The sequence below is a fragment of the Apiospora aurea genome (genome assembly GCF_038362705.1).
Source record: "Apiospora aurea strain CBS 24483 chromosome Unknown utg000003l_segment0_segment0, whole genome shotgun sequence".
NCBI lineage: Eukaryota > Fungi > Ascomycota > Sordariomycetes > Amphisphaeriales > Apiosporaceae > Apiospora > Apiospora aurea.
In genome coordinates, this window is record NW_027117390.1 from 903,727 (window position 1) to 928,187 (window position 24,461).

The window sequence follows — 24,461 nt, forward strand, 5'->3', positions numbered from 1 at the left end:
CCCGCCTTTGGGGGTGCGGGGCCAACCCAAGAGCACCTACAGTACCCCAACTGCCAACCAGCACTGCCATAGTTGAGCCAGTAATGGACCTCCCAAATGTGGACGCGCTGCTCGTCACGGCGGACAACCCGGCACGCACCGACTTGGAGGGCATGGATCATGTACGACGCGCAGCCCTCCACAATTACCTGCTGCACCACGCCTGGGCCGCCGAAAGTCGCCCAGCTGCCCAATTGTACGCCAGCGGCAAGACCTTCTTCAATGACAACCACCCCGACGGCTGGCGAGCCCGGGCTCTGCGTCCCCGAATCCACCCCTCCCTCGCCGCCTTCCTCGACACGGCGCTGCTCCGTCCCATCAGCGAGACCTGGTCCCAGGACCACGAAGGCGTGGGGCCCGAAGGCCTCTTCTTCTGGGCCTCGGGGATCAACGCGGATGACCCGGAGGGCTTCTTCGACCAGGGCGCCGCCGACCTGCACGACGAGGACCCCGACAGCCTAGTGTGTCTGTACGGGTGCAACGAAGGCGGCGAGTCCGGCGGCGGCTTGTATTACCACCAGCCGAGCCACCGCGCTGCTGTGTTCTTGGACATGTGGGATCATGATTACGCGATGCCGGTCGCGGCGCACCCGGAGCTCTGGCACCCGCTCGAGACCATCCTCTCGAACTGGATCGAGCTCATCCGCATCGGAAAAGTCGCGGTCGTGCCGGAACACGCGCCGGACCGCCTTCTTGGGTCGGGCGACGGGCTTTGGAAGTGGCGGCCCTACGGCGAGGGCCAGGTCGCGACTTGCGTCGGCGCGTGGGATCGGCTGTGCAACGCCATCGAGGCGCGCATCATCTCGGCACCAGGCGGCGGCAGCGACAGTGCAGATATGGAGAGGAAGGCGCTACTCGCGCCCTCGGTCCTGGACGCGGCCGCGGTGCCGGCGCGCTGCTTTGCGCGCGACTTTCTGACTCGGGCTCGCCGGCCACGGTTTCAGTGCATTGCCCCGGGCCTGCTCTTGCCGCCTGAGGACGAGCGTGAGTTCGCGGCGTCACAGCCGCTCAGCGGCCTTGCGCGAGAGTCTCGGGAGGCCGTTCCGCCCGTGTGCCTCTTCCCGGCCGCCCTGAGGGGTGAAGATGGACGAGCCAACGAGGTCGAAGTGACTATGGAAACAGCGAATGGGTTCTACTACAGCTGCCGCGACGTCCTCACCAAGGAATCGATATCGTCATCATCATCACTGGTTGTCCCTGCGGGCGTCTACAGCGAGTCTGTCAGAACGAACGGCCTCGATTGCGCCGCGGAAGGGTTTCGGCTGCTTCTGCCATATCCGTTGGAGGTTGGCGAAGGCCTAGTCCCGGGCAAGAGCGAAGACGAAGAAGACAGTGGCGCAAGAGCGACGGGTCGCCCGTCGGTAGGGGTACGGGGGACGAGCTGTTCCAGCACGGGTTCAAGCCCTTTGGCGGCCGGTACGGACGTCCCCAGCGGCTGGAGAGGCTGCTTGAGCACTGGCGCACACTGGTTGAACGGGACGTTTGGTCCGTTGGGCCCCGGGGAGTCGAGGGAAGTATTGATGCGTTCAGGGATGCGGATACAGACAGATGGAGGGACTATCAGATCCCGCCGACTTGGTGAGCTAGAGTTGGAAGCTTGTTCGCTGATCTCCAACTGGACTCAGCAGATGGCTCTGTGGTACGGGACCGGGCCGAGGACTGACACAGGTCCGCTCCAGACCGCGATTCAGGTTCCTACACTTAACTGTTCAATTGAGACAATACGCCCCACGCCGAACAGGATAAGTAGCAATTCCGCGGTTAAACCTAGTACCGCCTTCCATTTACCTAGGTAAGAACCGCATGGCACTTCATAGGGTCACCACGAATGGAGTCAGTTACGATGGATAGTTGGTCCATAATCCGACGCACTCCCAAACGTACAGGCCAGCGGCACTTAAGATATTATCATGACCCGACCGTGGCAAAACCTCACTGGTCGATTTTTGGGAGCATAAGAAGATATATAGCGCTTACGTGGGTTTCCTGATTGACTTTTGGGATTTTCTTGTAACCGTCGCGTCCAGTGTGTGCTGGCATCCAGTTCAGCAGTTCAGCTTTGCTGCGCATTTCGTTTAGCTAGTGCGGCTGCGGCTGAGCGAACAGTAAGTCATTGGCTGGGCTCCTAGTAAGCCAAGAGAAACGCCCGCTCATTTTCGGCTACCTGGGACAAACTCCAACACCCCTAATTAACCGACAACCGCCTCAAATTTGTCTCCTTTCCCACTCATGTTCGTGAGGAGTTATTTTCCAACCATTCGGTCATTTATTTTGCCCAAAAGCGAAAGTTAGCCGACCAGGCACCAAGCAAATCACCCATTTCAATTTAAACAGCTCTGTCCACCATGCTCTCCTTCATGCGGTGCAGCAACCCACCCCGCCGCAACACGGCATCACAGGCGCGCCTCTACTACGAAGACGACAAGTCCTGGCAGGAGTTTTCCCCGCCCGGGTCAGAGTACTTCGTACGGCACAGCATCCCCACGGGCTCCATGTTCAACCCGCCGCTGCACCTGCACCTGTTCCAGACGGAGCGGTTCCGGTGCGTCTCCGGGACCGGGGTCTGGTACCAGCCGACGCACCCCGAGGCGTCGAAGCGCCGGGTCGTCATGCGCGGGGGCGACCCGCACATTACGCTCCAGGCCGGCCTGTTCCACCGCTTCGAGAACGCCAGCGTGGACGAGGATCTGGTGGTGGATATCGGGCTCGACCCGGAGTCGCAGGATGCCGAGATGGAGCACCGGTTCTTCCGCAACTTCTTCGGGTACCTCGAGGACTGCCGCGTCCAGAAGACGGAGCCCAGTCTCTTTCAGCTCGAGCTGTTTCTTTGGAGTGTCGATGGGCCGCTTGCCATCCCGGTGCCGGGGATTCCGAATTGGGTGAACTGGTGGATCAGTCGGGGCTTCATGGTCGTTTTGGGGAAGTGGATTGGGGAGTCTCTGCTGGGATACCGGGCGTCGTACCCGGAGTACTACTCGGGGCCAATGAGGAAGCAGGTTGATTAATCCGGCCCAAGTGTCATTGTTCGATTCCGGGAGAACAATCAGATGAATGGCTGTAACAAACGTACGATGATATCGGGATGGGCATTAAAAAGGGGCTAGGTAAGCAGTCTTACCGGGAAGTATGAGCAGGATCATGGGGATTGGCCCGGTCGATACTAGGGGCCGTTCAAACATAACTCAGCGTATGGATGCTTATACTACGATAGTGTCAGCATAAACATGGAGGAAATTCTCCTCGTCAACTAGAGCGTCCGTTGTTAGCTGGGGAGTTGGTGTGTGGGTATCTGGACAATGGTCTAGTTGGACAACGAGGCTGGGCCAGTATGCTGTGGGATAAATGTGGCCGGCAAGGTCACCAGCGCATGACTGACAGTGGGATAATGGATTAGTCGCGGTGTGGCTGCCAATGGGGTAACCAGGTGGCGTGGAATAACTGTGGACGAAATGACAGGTATCTTTCCAAGCATACCTCAAGCTTGTCATCTGGCTACCTCGATCTCACCACCACCCTCTTCTCCAGAGATTGTTCATCAGCCGCCGCATCCTCGCCTCTTGGCATGGCGCCGGAAAACGGGAAGCGGAATCATCAGAGATCCGTATGTCCAAATTCCTGGTACTGACTGTTGCTAATTTGATAGCTCCCCGTCATCTCCCAATCCCAGAAGTCGGCGGAGCAGCCGACCCAACCTCGCGACTCCCGCGACAGCATCAAACAGGAACTAGACAATTGATTCCTTCTTCTCGCCCTTGCCCGCGGGGACTCCTTCCGGGAGCACACCAGTTGGCCAGTCTCTCGGTGCATCTTTCACTCCTCCATCGTCGGCTCAGCCTGCGTCACAGACATCACAGGGCCAGGGCACCCAGCCAGCCAAGGTCACCATCCCAGTGATTCAGACTGGCTTCAAGGTATGCACACTCTCACCACCCAGACAATATATATTTTAGCTAACCAGCACCAGGCATTCTCTCAACGGCTTGTGTCCTCACGGCAGCAGGCAACTCCTACCAGCAGCCAGTCTCTAAAGCCTTCCTCTTCAGCAGACCCTGTTCAATCCAACCCTCCATTGACATTTGCAAACCTCGCTTCCCAGAACTCCACTTACACTACCGACTCGGTTCCAGGCTCGCAAGCCGAGTCGGACGCCCTCTCAGACGTGGTTTCTGATGTCTTGTCCGAAGACCTCTCCGAAGCCGAATCGGACGCTGTCTCGGACGTCTCCAACTTGGACGATGTCATCGAAACATTGCCCCTCGATACTCGTTCCCCCCTCCCCGGATCAAGTGGCAGTCATCCTCAATTCCCCCCCACAAGAACGCCAGTCATTTGCAGATTGCATGGCCCAAATCAACACCATTTACTCCGTGCCCGCGGATGACGAGGCTATGGCTCGTTGTCGTCGCTTGCTTGCACAACTCCTTTCGCGCATTGTTGCTTTCGTTCGCAACATGGAAGATGCCGAGTTCATGAGTCGAACACTCGATTCCCATACCCTTTGTCCTATCAGCTCTCTTGTCATGAGATACTTCCGATACAAGATCAATACCCCCATTCATCTCATTCAATGTGTGATCGACTCCATGCCTCACAAGACCCAGCATGTTCTTGGCAGGACGGGCCTTGAGAGGGGCGATCTTGCGGAGCTGCCACCTATTCCCATGTGTTCTCCTCTCTGGCTGACTTATTTGGATGTGGTCACCACCTTACCCCCAAGCAAGACTCGCGTCCAACTTCTTCCCTACGGCCGGTCCAGGACCGTGTACGCCGGTGGTTGTGGTATATCAGACGCCTCTGACGTTCCGGTATACGGAGGGTCCAGTACTACCAAGAGAGGTGGTCGATTCAGAGTGTTGACACACATCTGCCAAATCACCAGCCCCAACCAACCAACACACCCGTCAGAACACTACGACGCCGCACGTTCTGGGGGAGCTGTGTACAATTTCCGTCTCGTCAGCCTCTGCCCCAATCTAGCCCAACCATCCTTGCCCGCTTCCCAAGGCGCCTCTGACGACCAGGAGATGTTTACTATGGTTATCGAAGGACTTTTTATGTTATACCTTAACATTTGTCGTCCTTCTAGCCCCCCCCTAAGTTTATGCCCCCCCCACGTTATCGCGTTCATGTCAGAAATGCGCGAAGGGTTGGACTTGCCAGACTTCAGCACCACGGGATTAAACAGGGCTTGGCCGATTCACCAGGCCTGTCAGAGTACTTGCAATGCCCCATGTGATCATTGTGGTCGGAATAGTCGCATCAAGGTTCGTCATCCCGACCCTGCAAAAGACGACAAGTTTCTTTGCAGCAGCTGCAGCACCTTCTACATTCATAACAACCGGCAACTCCCTCCTCAGACACGTCTGGATGAACTTGCCAAGGCACGAGCTGTTCGCGCGGACGACAACAGAATCAAGGTTGACATGTCTCAGCGCACCTGTCTCATCTGCGGCGAAACTGGCCAATCCACGTAGTGGTCCCATGTCGATGAGCAGCATCACGAAAACCGCATGATCTGCCACTTTTGCAAGGGCACTGCAACCAAAGGACTTGATCCCCTCCGCTACATTCATTGGAGCTTCCCTGGCATCCACACCCCACCTTGCAGTCGGTGCCACTGTACTGGGTACCGCAACTGGCACCTGTCTGATGCGAATCAGCCTGAAGGCGATATTCTCTGCTGGGACTGCTACTCGTTTGAGCAATCCGTCGTGTATCCATTTACTGGCAAGCACGATACTCCCAGTCCCCAAGAACCCCCAACTGGGCGGAAATGGAGCGAGTTTCTTGCTACGAAACAGAGCAAGGAAACGCCCGACGCCTACAAGCTTTATTGCACGGCCTGAGCCACCACAGATGACCAAGTCTGTCGTGCCTACGAGATGCGTGGGCTTTGTCAGTGGCCCAAGGCGGGTGAGCAGAGCAGTGGCAAGCTGTGCTCTTGGTGCTGTAGGAAGTGGAAAAGCAAGGTCCCAACAAGAAAGGAGTTCGCTTTGTATAACAAGTTTCGAGAGATCATGTTATCTTTTAATAAGTCTCAAGTTTCATATCCACCAAGTCGACAGCCTCCCGGCGGCAACGCACCCGTGGACCCTGTCGCCCCGGCCCAGCCACCGGGTCCTGATGTTGGAAGTCACGCCACGCCCTCGGCCCCTCTTACCGTGCCCCCGGAGTCCGATCCCCAAACAACGCCTGGCGAGCCATCGGCAGCGGCGCCCGCCGCCAAAGCGTCCCGTGGTCGCGGCCGCCCTCCTGGCCGCGTCGCCAAAGCCCGAAAAGGTAAAGGCAACCAGACCAGCACCGGCCAGGGAAGTATTGCTCACGCCTTTGAGCGCCTGGATCGTTACGACGATAAGGACGGCGAGCTTTAGGAACCTCTGTCTCTTTTTGGTACCAGCATTTCATGTTTACTTTTGGTGATGGCTCGGGTATACCTACGGTGTAATGGGATATATTTGACACGAGTGGGCAAGGGGACTCCTTGCCGAGGGAAGGGCTGACCACTTTTAGAGTTTAGAGGGCCAGGCATGTATGTATTTGTTGCAGCGTCGTGGTGTTGCAGGCCTGCGAACATTATCATTGTTTCAAGGGCCGGACCTACAATTATATCTCCCAGCTTCTGATAGCAGGAGCAGGCTAACATAAATACACAATACATACCGCTCGTGATTACAAACCACCTACGTTAACCACAGGCCCTCCATCCATCTCTCGATTGTCTCCATTCGCGCGGGCGGGAGCTCCGCCGCACCCTTGATTGACGTGCCCGCCATTTGTAGTTTTCCACACCTTCAGTTGTCCGCTAGCCTCCCCTCACCTACCTACTACTTCTCTGCGGTGGCATCAACAAGCAACCACTGTCAGTCAATCAAGTCTTTCCGGCCGGCTGCCTTTCGCATCAAGACCAGCTGCTCCTTCATCCCCACATATCTCCCTCCCGCGGCGACAGCAGACAATCTCCATCAATCAACCAAGCCTTTGCGGCTGTCACTTTCGCCTTCATCACCTACTTCTCTGCGGTGTCAACAATAAGCAACCGCCGTCAGTCAATCAAGCCTTTTTCCGGCTGCTTCTCGCAGCAGGAACACCAGCACCTTCATCACTGCGCCGGCAACCACCAGCAATCGCCGTCAATCAGTCACGTTATTTTCTCGTTGCCTCTCGCCGCAAGACCAGCGGCACCACCCCCTTCTACTTCCAACCTTCTGTTACTGCCACCTGCATCCCCCAGCCTGGTGCAACTTCTCACTTCCCCGTCACCGTCACCAACGTCTCTGCCCTCTACCTTTCTTCCACGGCGCCACGATGTTGCCTTCCTCCAAGCGCAAGGCCCCAATCAAGACCGAGGGTGACGATGGCAACAACGAGCCCTCCACTCCATCTCGTGTCCCCAAGAAGCTTGACAAGGGCAAGCACCGCCAGGAAGTTGCGTCGTCCTCCCAAGCCAGAAGTATGGCCGCCGGATCGTCGTCCACAAGCGCCATCGACCTTGATCCCGACAGTAAGTTCTCCATCCACATATTCTCTCCCCCACCCCCCGCCCCGCCGTTGACCTTGGCGGCTTGATCAAGACCCTTCTCTATCCATACCAAGACGAGGGCCTGCGCGGAATGAAAAAGCTGGAAGACTTTCCTATCGACAAAGAGCAGGTAGACAATCAGCTCAACGTCATTGGCGTCGAAGGGCGCACAATGTGGCGGGAGCAGGTGTTTACCAACGGCGACAAGACTGTCACGCGGTACTGCAACGTCTTCACCAAGCACAAGCAAAAAGATCGACCGGATGTTGTTCGTGGCGGCATCTTGGCTTTCGAGATGGGCCTTGGCAAAACCGTCATCAGCCTGTCTCTTGTCCCCAGTGACAAGGCTGCTGCCACCGCCGGCAGCACAGTACGACCTACGCTCGTCGTTGCCCCAGCTTCCCTCCTTAACCAATGGCAAAGCCAGGCCTCCGATCACGTCGCCACGTTGCCTGGCACCGATGACCTGGCTCTCAAGATCCGGATGTATCGTGAAGCCAACGGATGCCGGGACCCAGACGTTATCAAGCAGGATGACATCACCCTCGTGTCCTACGAAAACTTGCGCAAGGGCCACTCCGACCAGCAACGAGGAATTAAGCCATCGCCTCTGCACCAGATACGTTAGGGACGTATTGTGCTCGACGAGGCCAACGCCAGCAAGGGTAGCACCACTGGCAAGTACAAGGCGGTCACCTCCCTGAAAGGAGATCGTCGTTGGGCTGTCACCGCCACGCCAGTCAACAACGGCTCGGCCGATATGGCATCTTTATTTGGTTTCTTGTGCACCCCGCCTTTTGAGACGCGCAAGCAATGGATGGAACTCCTGGTGACGCCAATCAAGAATGGTGTAAGAGGCGCTGCAGATATTTGACCCCGCGTGGTCGATTACTACACCCTCTGGCGGCCAAAGAGCGAGTCGGGGCTCACGGTCCAGCCAACCACCTACTTTCAGGCAAATACAGCCCTGTCCACGGAAGAGGAGGCAATCTATCGGACCAAAGATGTGGACTTTCGTCGAAGCGTTGGTAGGAGCAATACTAAGGTCAATCATATCCTCACCATGATCCACGACTTGAGATACTGCCTGGCGTTGGGCGTTATCAACTCTAACGTCGCCAACCGCCACGTCGTCGACATTGCAAAACAAGACGAGCTCTACAGCCACGGCCTTGTGCCGTCACAGCCGACGCAGTGGGTGATCAACTCTTTCCTAGAGATGACAGAAAACCACGACAACGAGCTCCATCTAACCTGTACAACCTGTCAGAACCCCATCGACTTTAGTTGTGAGCCCCTGAAAGATCAGGGAGAAGGAGACGTCATCGCCTGGTGCGCCCCCTGCCAGCACTGCATCCTTTGTCCAACCTGTGCCGGCGACTACAACACATCTTGAGCCGCGTCCTCTCCACCAAAGGCAAGCACCCCAAGGACCAGTGCTCCATGTGCCATGGGGAGCAAAAGGAAGTTGGCGGTGTCACTCGCGTCCAGGCCGTCGTCAAGTCCCTGTGGAGCATCCACCGCGTCGATGCGCTTGTTCATGACCTGCAACTGCGGGAGAAGCTCACAGAGGCCAATCCCCACGAGCGCCCCTACAAGTCGATTGTGTTTTCCCAGTGGAGCAAGCCCCTCGTTCTGGTTACCCAGCAGCTCGAACGTCATGGCATCAAACATATTCTCATGACTGGCGGCAGCTCCCACAAGAAGCGCAAGGCCATCCTTGATACATTCAACAATGATCCAAGCGTCCACGTTCTCGTCTGTACCACCGGCGTTGCCGGCCATGGGTTAGACTCCCCATCGCGGACACAGTCTACCTAATGGATCCTCTCTGGAACCCGGTCACCGAGCGACAGTGCACCGAGCTCATTAACCGAATCGGCCAGGATTGATTTATGCGCCTTATTCGCTATATCATGGTCAACACCATCGAGGAGGACGTGCAAGAGGTCCAGCGTCGGAAAAAGAAGGTTCAGGATTTCATTCAGGGCACATCCGAGTCGGGTACTACTGGCTTGAAGTTCGAGGAGTTGTGCAAGATCTTTGGTGCGAAGTAGACGTTAGTCAAGGTGGCTAGCAGGGTGTAGTTCCTGTGATCAGGATTGTGTCAAGGATGATAGGACGGCGTTTAGGGTTCAGGTATTCTAGCAGCACGCATGGCTTTTGCACGTGGCATTTTCCAGGTCCGACCTGGCATTACAGGGACATTATAAACAGAGCAATTGCATGGGAGTAAAAGTTCATATTCCTCGCTACGTCACATGTGCTACTACGTACGCTGCTGCGACGCTGTATATGTATACCGACGGGTCGCTCCCAAAAAGAAAAGAAACATTCCTAAGTCTCTTTCGTACCGGTAGTCCGCGCGCCCCCTTGCTTCTTGTTTTTAGACATGAATGCCATCACAACACGCTCATGATTATCGCTCGCATCATTATCATACTCCGAAACATCTCCATCGCCAGAGTCCTCCCCGTCACTCAAAACGTTGCCGTGGTTTGAAGCTTTGTCTTCGCTGTCCTCGCTGTCGTCGCGGGAGGCGCTGCTGTTGGGCAACGTATCGCCGGCGGGCTGTAGATCCGCGTCCGCTAAGTCTACCAAGGCACCGTCGGCCGGTAGAGCATCATCCTCGGTTGCGTCCAAAGGAGCCATCTCCTCTGCGGCGATAGTGTTAGTTGAAGGATAGGTCATCCCCGCCTGCGAGTGTATCTTGATCAGTCCGTGGAATTTCTCTTTCATATACCGCCGTCGTTCCTTGTCCGTTGGGGGAGCTTGTTCGAATTTTCTCTTACACCAGTAACACATGATGACATTGGCGTCATCGCCAGCCCAGCTAGGCTTCGGCCAACAGGCTAGTCCACGGATACCACAATCCTGGCAGACTTGAGACTGGGTAACATTTTTTGAAGTAATGTATAACTTATCCGCCTGGGCAACTTGGTCTTCTCTAGTGAAAGACTTCTCGGCAACACCGCATATCTCACCAAAACCGTCAGGTGAGATTAGGTCCGCTGTCATTGTCAATTCGTCGTCAACTGGATTGATACAGTAAGGAAATGGTTCCAGAGCACGGGGCTTATGAGTCACCCAGACAGGTCCATGGAAGTGTTCTGTTAAGAGCCTCTCCGCTTTCGACGAGATGTTCTGGCTAAAGGAAATCTCTAGACCCAAGCTTACTAGCAGCTTTATAGCCTCACGGTATGTAATACGTGCGAACGGGACACGTATGACCGGGGACTTGGTTCCCAGAAGAGCGGTCACCGTTTCCGTATGCCCGTGTACCGCTTCGAAGATATCGCGAAGGAATATCTCCACTAGGCAAATGATGTCGTCCAATCCACCCGAACAAAGCTCGGCTTTGATGTGCCAGTATTCCATGAGGTGACGGTTTGTTCGACTCTCATTTCGAAAGCTGGGACCGAGGTTGTAGACTCGATCATGGGCGTGAGCAGCGGCTTCGAGATAAAATCCAGCGCATTGAGACAGAAACAGTGGCTTTCTGGCTTTCAAGTTGGAAATATGGATGGCAGAACTCGGCTCGTAGAGAATTGAGGGTGTGACTAATGGGGCGCTGAAGTCAACAAACTGGTGGGCTTTGAGCCACTCATGAACAGCCGAAAAGCAATGAGAACGGTAAAGGTTGAGGCCATGAATCAGAGGGTTTCTGAGATAGAGATGCCTATGAGAGAGTACGTGGTCCGTATTCGTGGCCTCCAGTATATCTAATCCGGCCTTACGGATATCAGGGTTGATCATACCAGTTGCCTTGGAGATTATCGATGCTTGGCGGAGTGCGATCTCGAGGCTCCCATTTCGACCTGGTGAAAGGATACCCGATAACTGAAGACTCGTTTCAGGTTTGATTGATTTCAATTCAGACCAGCCAGCCATTTCAGATTGCAGTGCAACTGCCTGGATGGACCCAGAACTGTCACCGATGGGAAGGAATAGTACACCGCCATGGTGACGGGGACGACTGAACAACCAACATTGTAGGGAGATTTCCTGACCTGGTGCGCCCTTTTGGAGGTCGCTAACAAACACGTGTTTGAAGCCTTTGATGTCTGCAAACCTCTGTGGGAGCGAGGAGACCAGTGATTCCTGGGAATCTAAAGATTGGAGTGGCTGTTCGGTAATACTGTCTATTACAGGTTTAAGCAATTACTTCATAACCAGCAGTGTGTGCTCGGGAAGCCTTACTGATGTGCCCAACTATCATTTTCGCCACCTCGGTGGGAGATCGACATGTCACATCGATCTCAATCTCATTCGGGCCATGAAAGTGGAAGATGTCCTCCTCCTCCCTAATGCTCCGCACAATGTTTGGGTCCGTAAGCTTGGTATTATTCGCACCAGCACCCCTATCCTCCCCGGATATCCTCCTCAGATTCTCGTCGAGCGCGCAATGAAGAATGACCGATACGAAAACAGAGTTTCGCTTCTCGGCAGCGCGTCGATAGTCCATGGCTGCCGAAGATCCGAGGGGGCTCGAAGATTGTTGATCGGTGAAAATCCAAGTAACCTCGCCTGTAGACGGAGACTTGGCGATGGATTCCAGAACACTTCGACGCTACACAGAGTTAGTAAAATGACCAAAGAATTGGGTTCAAAGTCGGGGAAAGCACTTACGACAACTTGGCGCAGAGGTTGATACTCCTTGTCACGTCTATCGAAGATAGCTGCTACCTGGTCTATGAGCTGATGATTGCTGAGGACCTTGGAATTTGGCAGCATGAGACTACCCTGGATATTAAGATGCAACCCCCTCTGGCGCCCTCCCCCCCTCGCGCCCCCTCTTGATTTCAGATGACTATAGTGCCCTTAAGCAATAATAATAGTATATAAAGGGGTTAAATCTCACTCGTTTATTAATTGAAGTAGATTAATCTCTTCCTCTTTTTTCCCTTTTTTTATTAATACTATGCTTAGTAAAGAAGAACGCATTATGCAGGCTATCTAGGCCGTTCTTAATAGCTTATCGGTCGCTTAGGTCGCTAAATACTATAATATTAGCCGGCGTACCCTGGGCCGCCGAATTTAGGGGAACTTTATTAAAAAGGAGAAGTACGAGGCCCTTTAGCTTTTTACTTTAGAGGAAGAGACTTTCCTTATAAAATAAGCCTTTTTTAAGCCGGTTTAAACTATATATTAATATACCGGCTGTTTTATATATACGCTTAACGCCTTTTACTCGTTAAAAGGGTTAAGCACCGTATTAATAAGCGTTAAATTAACCGTTTTTTAAAGTGCTATTTAACCTTTAAAACTATACGTATTAAAGCGATAAATTTCCAGCGTTTCGTATATACTTTAAACGGGGCCGTACACTTTTTTTTTAATCGGCTTAATAGTAAAATTATCGCGAGTATCCCCTTTATTTATAGGTTTAACGCTAATAAAATAAAAGTATTAATAACGATAAGTAAAAAGATTATAATAATCGGACTTATTACCTATAAATTATTAATACGTAATAACACCGCTAACCGCGAATAGGTAACCGTTTTAAAGTGTATTAATACTTTCGGAGAGTTTCTACCTTTTTTAATTATTTTTAAAGGTTAATCGGTATAGTAGTAATAGTTTTTTTAAGATAATAATAAGGTTAATTATATTTATAAAAGCTAAGCTTTTAAAGCTTCCTTTAAAAGGTAAACTTTTAACCTTACTGCTTTAAAATAGCTGAAAAAATGTTTATTCTCCTTACTTAATTTAATAACCTCGAGTAATAAAAATTATTAATTTTAAACAGCTATAATAATTATATTAACGAAGATTTTATATTAACGGCTTTAAAGGTTAAAGTTTAGCTTCTCTATTTATTACTATATAGTAGCTATATTTTTTAACCCTTAAATGTTAATTATTTTAAGGTGCTAAAAAGAAGGTTTCGGAGGGAGCTCGATTTAACGTGTGCCGTTATTAATAATAGCTATATTAAAAAGGGAAACTTCCTTCGTGTTTAAAATAAAGCTTAAAAGGTTACTTTTACCTCTAGCACTATTACTAGTGTATAGTTAGTATTAAGGCTTTAGCCGATTAATATAAATAAACTTATAAATAATAGGCTTAAAAGGGTTATTATACTTCGAGCTATTAATAATATTAATAAAGCTGAGGATATACGCCGGCCTATTTAATAAGTATTAAGGTAGGTGGTAATACTTAAGATTAGCCGGTAGGTTAAAGATTTAACGATAATTATTAAACGCGTAGAATTATATATTATTATAGTTTATATATATTTAGTCTAGTTTAATTATTTTAGTATAAATTTATACCTATAAAGCTAGTTCGGCCATTTATTAATAAAGGCGGGTAATATACCGTTACTTTTATATAATAGTATTAATTACTTTATTTAATACACCCTTTTAAGTTTTTCTCACCACGTATTTATTATTAATATTATATATACACTTTAATATATACATTAAGTATATTATAAGCATATATTAAGACGCCGCCTATACTATAGTATATTAAGTATACTCTTAGGATAAATAAAGGCTTTATATAATTATATTAAAGTATATTAATAGGTAATTAAAGGTATATATAAGCGTAGGTTAAAATAAATAGGTATATTATAATACGCCGAATAAATATAAATATATATTATAGTATATTTTTAAGTGGTGAAAAGGCTTAATTAAAGCTTAAAGTAATATAAAACCTTTAATTAAAACGTTGATCTCCCCTCTTTTAAAGTAATTCTCGAGTTCTTTTAATTTTTTTTATATAACTTTCTTTAATTACCGTTTCTTTAGCTGCTTATTAACGTTTACGAGCCCTATTTATCTATAAAAAGTATAGTATTAATCGATAAAAAGGGCCTTTATAAGCTCGTCGGTTATTATATTTTTCGCCGGCGTGTAAACGATTTTAATCCTTTTTTCTCGAGCTTTTTACCGGAGCTAGTAATCGTGTATATCGACGTATTATAGTTTAGTTTATAAAACGGCTATTTCGATATTAATTAAGCGTATAATTTAAGAGTTATTATATTAAATAATAATATTGTTTTAATTAAGTTTAATATTAAATTATTTAATTAATCGCTATATTACGAGGCTTTTTTTTATAACGAAGACGAGGGTAAGAAGCTTTGCTTTTATTATTAATATTATAACGGTATTTTACTTGCCGGCTTTTTAGCCGATTATACCGCCGAATAGTTTAATAGCGTATCCTTAAGAACTTTTATAATTAAGGGTGTTATTAGTAAATAATATATCGCTCGTAATAAAGAAGTCGTTTATACCCCCGAGTTAAAGAGCTAGGTATTTTATTTTATATAGATAATAGAGTACTCGATTAATTATATATTCGTACTCCGGTTTTAAATTAATATTAAATTATACTAATCGAGAGGCCGTAAAGGCTACGTTAAGCCGTATAATAATTACTATATATAGGATTAATCCGACCTTTTTTAAGTAAGATATTTTATCGCCGGTAATAATTAAGCTTTTACGAGGTAATAGTTTAATAGTAATTATAAGCGTTTTAAGCTTTATTCCTTAATTAAGTTTAACGACGGAATATAATTTATTAGTATAAAAAGCTTATACTAGTTAAATTAATCTTTTTTAACGGTTTTAAATTACCTCGATTCCTAGGAATTATTAAAGGTCCTCGTTACTATCACAGTTGCAGCAATTCGGGAGGCAAGGCTACAGGTTATTGCTTTATTGTGGAAAACCGAAAAAGATAGGGAAAGAAGGAAAAGGTCCAGCCTTGCCGGGACGATTTCCTCATCTAAATAGGTGGGGAAAAGTCAGGTGGCGCTCGGGCCATCTCTCGCACGCCCTTGCCCCACTCTGGTTGGCAAGGCCACTAAAGGCCTGTTCTAAGGTGCGCCGTAGCAGCTTAAGTATATTGAGCTTACCCTTTTAAATACATTAAACCCTTTAAATAATAAAGTTTATATTAATATATTTATTTCTAAGTTTCTTTTAATTATTATTTTATATTTATACGCTTAAACCTTTAATATTTAATAATTTAATCAGTTTAAAATAGCTTTAAAGTATAATCTTTAATATTTAAAGCGTTCTTAATAATAAATAAAATATAATAATAATATAAATTTATGTATTAAATTATTTATATAAAAAGGGAGCTAAGTTTAAAAGGTATAATAATATTATTAATAGTTATATATTAAAGAGAGAAAGCATTATTTTAATAATTAAAAATAGTAACGTGGTTTACTACTACGCGACGTATATTACTTAGCGACGCACCTTTTTTATTTCTCGACCTTTTTATATAAATTAATTTAATTATAACGCTTAAAATTAATTAAAACTACTCGTTATCCGATTTTTCGCTTAATTTTATATCTTTTTTATATGTTTACGTATTATAATTTATCTCGCTATAAATATTATAACGCTTTTTACCGGTCGCTCTCCGTTTTAACGAACCCTTATTTTTACTTTTATCGAGCGTTAAACGCTTTCTTTTTACTGTTTCGTTTTATAACTATTAAAATTCCTTAATAATGAAGGCTCTTTTGTTACGACCTGGCCCAACCATGCGGCCCAGAACCCACCCTACGGCACGGCCCTACGATACCCCGAAACCCTGCACAAAGACCTAGCAATATTCCAAGCCACACCAGTTAGCGAAGCCCTATCAGTTAGTAAAGCTCCACTAGTCATCGCGACCCTACTAGTTAGCAAAGACCTACGACGATTAAGCTACGATGATAATTAACACTAACGACGATAGGTAGCACCCGACGTAGTTACCTTAAAACAGCACGAGTTAAACAGCACGAGTTGGACAGTACGGACTAGACAGCTAGGGAAAGATAGCAGGATAATACTGGTTATGTAAAAATAAGGTAGGGATATATTAGATCGCGGATATTTAATACAAGCTAAGATAAAATATATTGGATCGCGGATATTTAATAAAACCTAAAGGAATTAGTAAAAGAGAGATTGGATATATAACGATAGACGTTCCCTATGTATTTTAAATAAACACTTTCTACTTTAGTAATTAATCTAAGCATTAATTTAACCTATTAGTAAAGTAAACAGCCTTAACGACTTTATTGTGAATCCCCTTAAGTTTACGCATTTTAGTCACTTTTTGTTCCTACGGTTATTACATATTATATCGATAGGAGTAGACTTTTATCGCACGTTTAAATATTCTTTTGTATTGCTAAACATAAACCCTAGTACGTTTTACTAGATTTCTTTTAAAACCTAGATAGCGTTCGTTACATTTTAATCACTCTTATTTTTACGAGTCACTACCTAGACCCTTGAGCAATAGCACCTACAGGAACCATGTCTACACCTGGACCCAGCAATACCCTTCGCTACGGGAAGGCCCCTGCTACCACCGTAAGCACCTCTCATCGAGACCCCGCGATGGAGGTAGACAGCGACGACAACGACGATGGCCCTACCCGATAAGCGTTGGCTAAACGAATTAAAGAACTTAAGCAGGAGAGCGCCAATTATTAGCACTATTACGTTAAGCTCGAAAAAGAACGTAATAAACTTTTAACTAAAAGTACCCCAGGATAAACACCAGACATCGACGAGCTACGTAAAGAAATACGCTTTCTCCGTACCGCCGCCAATATTATCCAGACCCCTATTGCTCCCAAGGGAGGCATAAAGATTAGTACCCCAGCAGCCTTCGACGGGATTAATAGAAACCTCCGCGGATTCCTTATCTAAGTCAAGGCCTACTAACGATTTTACGAAGGAACGTTCTAAGATACCACTCAGCGAGTTGTTTACGCTGCCTCGTTTTTTAAAGGTAAGGTACTCGCCTGGTTTAAACCCTACCTGAACGAACTAGTGGAAAACGATTAATAAGTTAAGCTATGCCGCGCAAAAGCATAACGAATTTTCGAAAACTACGATAGCTTCGAATAAGCTCTTAAATTACTTTTCCAGGATCCCGACGAAAAGCGACAGGCAAAAAAAGAGTTAAAAACTTTTAAATAAAAAAAATTAGCCGCTTTTTATATCGCCGAGTTCCGACGTATTATAGCTCGACTAAACTATACCGAAACTATAAAGATTATAATATATTACCGGGGGTTAAAGGAAAACGTTAAGGACGAACTCAGCCGGCTTAATACCCTTAATAATTTCCTTTCGTATATAGAGCTTACTATTAAGATCGACACTCGTATATACGAACGACGCCGCGAAAAGCAGGGCGGATAATAACGATAGACCAGTCGAGTCTAAACTAACATAAAACGACCACGTCACTATTATAATATACCACCGAAGAGCAGTACAGCGTATAGCTATCACAGTGAACCTATAAACCTTAACGCCACTAAATACGATAAGCACGATAAAAAATTAAACGTTACCTGCTACAATTATTAAAAACAGGGATATTTCGCCCGAGACTACCGATCCCCGAAGAAAGACTTCCGGAGAGTCCCGGATAGGCGATAAGTTAATACTACCAGTAATTAACTAAACCCTATAGCTATTAAAGGTGGCAGCGTTAACAGTACGCTAAACGTGCCCCACGGCAGCCTATCCTAAACAGCCTGTTACGATAATGGTTACCACGATTACTTAATAAACAAAGAAGAGACGAAATAATTCCTTAAAGCCCCTAGACGGCAAAGTACTACGTATACCCTCGCGATAGTATAACGATAACCCTTTTATAATAACGAAAACAGCGAAAACAGCAGCGAAAATAAAAGCCCGAAAAGTAACTTAGCCCGCGGCGAGCGCCGACTAGAGGATTTTAAACGGCTCGTTAGATTACCTATACCCGAACTCGCCGTAAAAATAGCGAAGCCCCGAGACCTAGATATTGACGGATAGCTAGCGATCTTAAAAGTTATACTTTTTAAATTACGAAAGCTGCGGCAAGTATTTATTATACACGGACTTAAATAAGGAGTAAAAAAAACTACGTTATCGGCGACAATCCCCGAATTTCGCTAATATACGATAACTATTTCTTATTCGTTTAGATCGGTTATATCCACGATAATTATACCGAATACTTAATAAAGAAGCTCGAAGAAGGGTAGTTTTTTAAAAGGATTAGCAAGCACTTAATCAGGTAGTTACACTTCGATTACTTTATCGGGAAGGTTAAAACGATCATACTTAACCCCCCGACGAGCTTACCTCCTAATCGAAAGGACTCCACAGTAGCCCCGAAAATACTACCTAGAGAAACAGGACTAGAGGGACTATACTAACGACAAATGCTTACAGTACGCTTAAAAGAAATCACGAGCTTACCAAACGTTTAAAAAAAGCGCACAATACTTCCAAAATACTTAAAACTCCCAGGTTAAAGGACCTACTATAATAATAAAATTTTAAACACCGCTACTACCGTACGACCACAAGATACCGTACGCACAGATCCGTCGCCACTAACAAATAGCCGACGAACGAAACCTATTATAATAGTCGGGAAACGATTCCCGCCGGTTATAAAAGAACGATACTCGACGGAATACAATAAATCCCTATGCTTAATAACAAATAACCAGGATATTCACGATTATATCGTATTAATAGTCGAAATTAAAAAAGTTACTATCCGAGCGCTACTAGATAGCGGAGCGTAAAATAATTATATTTTACTACGAATCATTAATAGCTTAACTTTAAAATAATAGGGAAAAAAACGCCTTATACCAACTTAAAACCGTTAATAGAGGACTTATAACGTATAATAATAAAAACGTACAAAAAAAAATCGCGAACCTTTTAATTAATATCGAAGGACGTTATAAACGAATTACGTGTAATATTACGGACGTCGCAGGATACGATATAATTTTAAGGATACCCTAATTACGAGTAAATAATCCTAGAGTTAATTGGAGAATAGGCTAACTTTAATGGAATACACCAGGAAGAGGTTTAGTCGATGGGCAGCGGTTCAAGAAGCGACCCCCCAGTAAACTTAAAGTCTTTAGGGCATATATCATTACTAAAAAGCTTAAGCCGAACGTTACGACGACTGTACCGGAAAAGTACCGGCAATTCGAAGCTCTCTTTAATAGGAAATTAAAGATAGGCTTACCGCTTTATACACGGTGGGATTATAAGATACCCCTTAAAAATAAAAAGGAACCTTTATTTATACTTATATATAAACTTAATTAGGAGTACGAATAAGCCTTAAAGGAGTATATTACGAAAAATCTCGAGAAAAGAGTTATACGACCATTTACGTTACCAGCAGGCTTCCCTATACTTTTCGTTCTAAAAAAAGCAAAGACGGGAAACTTAAATGGCGTATATATATCGATTACCGGAAGCTTAACGAAATTACCATCAAAAACCGGTACCCTTTACTTTTAATTAGCGATTTACGAGATAAGCTACTACACGCCAAAATCTTTATAACACTTAACCTCCCTAACGTATATAACCTAATCCGTATCAAGGAAGGAGAGGAATAGAAAACCGCGTTTCGAACTAAATACGGACATTTCGAATATTAAGCTATGCCGTTTAGTTTAACTAATATACTAGCTAACTTTTAAATAATAATTAACCACGTTTTACGAGAGTATTTTAATAAGTTTATTATAGTATACCTCGATAACATTCTAATTTACTCCGAGGACGATAAATAATACCGAGAGCACGTAAAATTAGTACTCCGGAAACTATAGGACGCCAACCTACTAGTTAACTTAAAAAAGAACGAGTTCTACCAATAATCCGTTACATTTATAGGATACGTAATATCCCCTAGAGAAATCCGGATAAAACCTTCTAAAATTTTAGCAGTTAAAGAGTGGCCTACGCCCATAAGCATTATAGAGGTTAGATTTTTCTTAAAACTAGCCAATTACTACCGGATATTTATCCCCGGATTTAATAGGTTAGCGACACTTTTAACGAACCTAACGAAAAAAAACGAACCATTCCGATAAATAGAGAAAAAAGACTAAGCTTTCCACGACATTAAAGAGCGGATCCTTAGCGAACTAGTATTTCGCGTAGCAGATCCTGTTAAGCTTTTTAAGGTCGAGACCGACGTATCGAATTATACGATCGGAGGGTAACTTAGCTAACGGGACAATAACGGAAAATCGCACCCTGTCGCATTTTTTTCGAAAAAGCTTAATAGACCAGAACTTAATTACCAGATCTACGATAAGGAATTAATGGCCATTATTAAAGCTTACGAAAAATAGCGATATTACTTTAACGGAACGGTAAAACCAGTTAAGATTTATACCGACTATAAAAACTTCACCACGTTTACTACGATAAAGGAGTTAAACAAATAATAAGTATGATAGTCTGAATTCCTCTCAAAATTTAACTTTATTATTATTTACCGTAAGGGTAGCGAAAACGGTCGCGCCGACGTATTAAGCCGACGATTAAACCACTAGGAGGAGGTCCCACCTGAGACACGGATTATCCTAACTTATAACCAAAACAGTAACCTCACGCCGTCACGACAACTAAATACCACGAGTTTCGTACAGTACAACGACAATTAGGTCTCCAAATTCCGATAACTAAAACAAACCCCGGATCTTACCAACTACACCAGGGATCGCCTCGAGAAACGAAACAACCTCGTCTTTTACCGAAACAAAATCCACATCCCCGAGCAGTACCGTAAAAGCTTTATTAAAAAATTTCACGAATACCCCGCGTACGGACACTAAGGAGTATTTAAAACCTAAAAACGGATTACCAAGCAATTCGACTACGGAAACCTTAAACTAACTATAATTAAGGTAATTAGCGAATACGACCTCTATAATAAGGCCAAAGCCGCCCGATATCGATCATACGGAGAACTATAGCCGATCCCACCGCCAGATAAGGCGTAGAAAATAATCGCACTTAACTTTATAATTAAACTACCCCTATTAAAAGAACCCCTAACCAAAGTTAACTACGACAATATCCTAATAATTACGGACAAACTTACGAAGTACACTTACTTCCTACCGTACAAAAAATTTAGTAATACTAACGACTTAACCTACACGTTCTTACGAATAATTGTCAGCCAGTATAGGCTGCCTAAAACGATTATCTTTAACCGAGACAAGCTGTTCACCGCCAAGTTTTAAAAATCGCTCATAGCGTAACTCGGCGTAAAATATAAATTATCTACGGCCTACCACCCCTAAACGAACGGGCAGACCGAACGAATAAACTAGACCCTAAAGCAATACTTGCGCTACTACGTTAACTATAAACAGGACAATTAAATATAGTTATTACTTATAGTACAGTTCGCTTATAATAGCGCAAACAACGAAACTACCCGTATATCACTATTTCGGGCAAATTATAGGTATAACCTAAAAGTTACTAGAATACCCTTAAAAGGAGAGCTAACACCTATCGCAACCATATAAGTCGAAAAACTAAAAAAACTGCAGACAGTACTATAGCAAGACCTTACCTTCCTCTAACAACGAATAAAGTAATACGCCGACCGAACTAGGTTAAAAGGACTAACTTTAGAAAAAAAGGAAAAGTTTACCTCCTACGACGAAACATTAAAACCAAACGACCAAGCGAAAAACTAGACTTCAAAAAAATCGGACTATTCAAAATCGTAAAAGTTATTTTAAAAACTAATTACCGATTATCGCTACCCAAAACAATACGGATACACCCTATATTTTATATCTTATTACTCGAACCAGCCCTTAAAAATATAAAAACCGAGACATAATTAAAGATCAAAACGGATTAGTACGAGTATAAAATCGAAACGATCCTCGATAAAAAACGGGTCGGGAAGGGATAGAAATACCTCGTCAAGTAAAAGGATTACTTAATAAAAAATAACACCTAGGAACTTAAGAAATACTTGGGGAACGCCGCTAAGGAGCTTTAAAAGTTCGAGGGACGACCTTAAACTCCGCCAGCAACGACGGCTCTAGCAGTACGTTAGGATACACAGCGTTTTAGTCGAACGAGAAGTCGGAAGGTAATGTCGGAACCTCCTCGGGAGCTAGTTCGGATATAGCTTTACAACAAGCCTCTTTATTAGTCTCTTTACGCTTAACGCGTTCGAGCTCTTCGACACTATTAATATTACGACGAACCGCCCGTATTATTTTTTCGAACCAGAGTTTCTTTTATTTTCGAAGGCGAAAAACTTTTTCTTCCGTAATTTAAAGCTTATCCTTTAGCTTTTAATATTGCTCGGCGATTTTTTATAATTTAATAAGAGTAACACTTTAGACGTCGTAACGAAACCGACCTTAACGAACGCACTTAATATAACGGGACGAATCTTACACCGAAACTTCGCAAAAAAAAAAGCCACGGCCCTCGTAATAAAAATACGACGGTATAATAACGGAATACTATAAAATAGTAAATAATAAAGCGTCGCGTTATTTAGTTTTTTAAAACGAGATTTACGCTTCTTAACGCGATTAAACGATATAATAAGTATACATTATAATAAAAAATAGGAAGAAAGAAACTTATAAAAAATCCTAACACGACGGTAAACCCGTAGGTATTTATGGCGACTAAAATTGCTTTAGGGACAAAATAAACAGGAAAAAAGGGAATAGTGTTACGACCTGGCCCAACCATACGGCCTAGAACCCACTTTACGGCACGGCCTTACGATACCCCGAAACCCTGCACAAAAACCCAGCAACATTTTAAGCCACACCAGTTAGCGAAGCCCCACTAGTTAACAAAGCCCTACTAGTTATCGCGACCCTATTAATTAACAAAGACTTACGACGATTAAGCTACGACAATAACTAATATTAACGACGACAAGCAGTACCCGACGTAACCACCCCAGGATAGCACGAATTAAACAGCACGAGTTAGACAGTACGGACTAAACAACTAGGGAAAGATAATAAAATAACACTGGTTACGTAAAAATAAAATAGGGATATATTGGATTACGGATATTTAATACGAGCTAGGATAAAATATATTAAATCGCGGATATTCAATAAGACTTAAAGGAATTAGTAAAGGAGAGATTAGATATATAACGATAGACGCTCCCTATGTATTTTAGATAGACACTTTCTACTTTAGTGATTAATCTAAGCATTAATTTAACCTATTAGTGAGGCAAATAGCCTTAACGACTCTATTATGAATCCCCTTAAATCTACGCACCTCAGTCACCTTTTATTCCTACGGCTATTGCACATTATATCGATAAAAGTAGACTTTTATCGCACGTTTAAATACTCTCTCGTATTGCTAAACATAAACCCCAGTACGTCTTACTAGGTTTCCTTTAGAACCCAGATAGCGTTCGTTACATCTTTTAAACTAAACTCGTAATTTTTTAACTCTCCGGCGTTTAAAAAGTATTAAATTAGCCTCTTTTAATATATATATTTTATCGCGTATAAAGGTTATTTTATAAACTATTTTAATTATACCTTTCGCTATTTAGTCTATTATATTTAAAATCGACGTTAAAGAGCTTCTTTAATAGGTAGACACCTTCTTTTTAATATAAGTAAAATACTTAATTATTTATTAAGGGTTAAACGGCATTTAAAAATCGTAAGTACTAGCCGCCCCTAAATAAAATAAATTAAGTGTAAACGTTCAGAGATATATATTTAGTTTATTAATTACCTCGTTAAAATTATAACGTGGTTTACCACTACGCGACGCATATCACTTAGCGACGCACTTTTTTTATTTCTCGATTTTTTTATATAAATTAATTTAATTATAACGTTTAAAATTAATTAAAACTATTCGTTATCCGATTTTTCGCTTAATTTTATATCTTTTTTATATATTCGCGTATTATAACTTATTTCGCCGTAAATATTATAACGCCTTTTACCGGTCGCCCTCCGTTTCGACGAACCCTTATTTTTATTTTTATTAAGCGTTAAACGCTTTCTTTTTACTTTTTCGTTTTATAG

At 44.8% G+C, this 24,461-nt stretch overlaps 5 protein-coding genes across 5 annotated transcripts; 4 read left to right on the forward strand and 1 right to left on the reverse strand.

Annotated features, from left to right (window-relative positions):
- Positions 1-83: 83 nt before the first annotated feature.
- On the forward strand, positions 84-1,702 carry PG986_004119 (uncharacterized protein; the record flags this gene model as incomplete). Its single annotated transcript, XM_066840341.1, has 2 exons — positions 84-1,524; positions 1,668-1,702. The coding sequence occupies 2 exons, from the start codon at positions 84-86 to the stop codon at positions 1,700-1,702; spliced, it is 1,476 nt and encodes a 491-aa protein (XP_066702968.1).
- A 682-nt stretch (positions 1,703-2,384) lies between these two features.
- On the forward strand, positions 2,385-3,044 carry PG986_004120 (uncharacterized protein; the record flags this gene model as incomplete). Its single annotated transcript, XM_066840342.1, has 1 exon — positions 2,385-3,044. One exon carries the CDS (start codon positions 2,385-2,387, stop codon positions 3,042-3,044), a length of 660 nt encoding a protein of 219 aa, XP_066702969.1.
- Positions 3,045-6,056: 3,012 nt separating this feature from the next.
- PG986_004121 (uncharacterized protein) lies at positions 6,057-6,410 on the forward strand (the record flags this gene model as incomplete). Its single annotated transcript, XM_066840343.1, has 1 exon — positions 6,057-6,410. The coding sequence occupies one exon, from the start codon at positions 6,057-6,059 to the stop codon at positions 6,408-6,410; it is 354 nt and encodes a 117-aa protein (XP_066702970.1).
- Positions 6,411-7,344: 934 nt separating this feature from the next.
- On the forward strand, positions 7,345-9,379 carry PG986_004122 (SNF2 family N-terminal domain-containing protein; the record flags this gene model as incomplete). Its single annotated transcript, XM_066840344.1, has 5 exons — positions 7,345-7,540; positions 7,633-8,105; positions 8,187-8,408; positions 8,472-8,890; positions 8,956-9,379. The coding sequence occupies 5 exons, from the start codon at positions 7,345-7,347 to the stop codon at positions 9,377-9,379; spliced, it is 1,734 nt and encodes a 577-aa protein (XP_066702971.1).
- A 516-nt stretch (positions 9,380-9,895) lies between these two features.
- On the reverse strand, positions 9,896-12,023 carry PG986_004123 (uncharacterized protein; the record flags this gene model as incomplete). Its single annotated transcript, XM_066840345.1, has 2 exons — positions 9,896-11,700; positions 11,759-12,023. The coding sequence occupies 2 exons, from the start codon at positions 12,021-12,023 to the stop codon at positions 9,896-9,898; spliced, it is 2,070 nt and encodes a 689-aa protein (XP_066702972.1).
- Between the last annotated feature and the right edge of the window lie 12,438 nt (positions 12,024-24,461).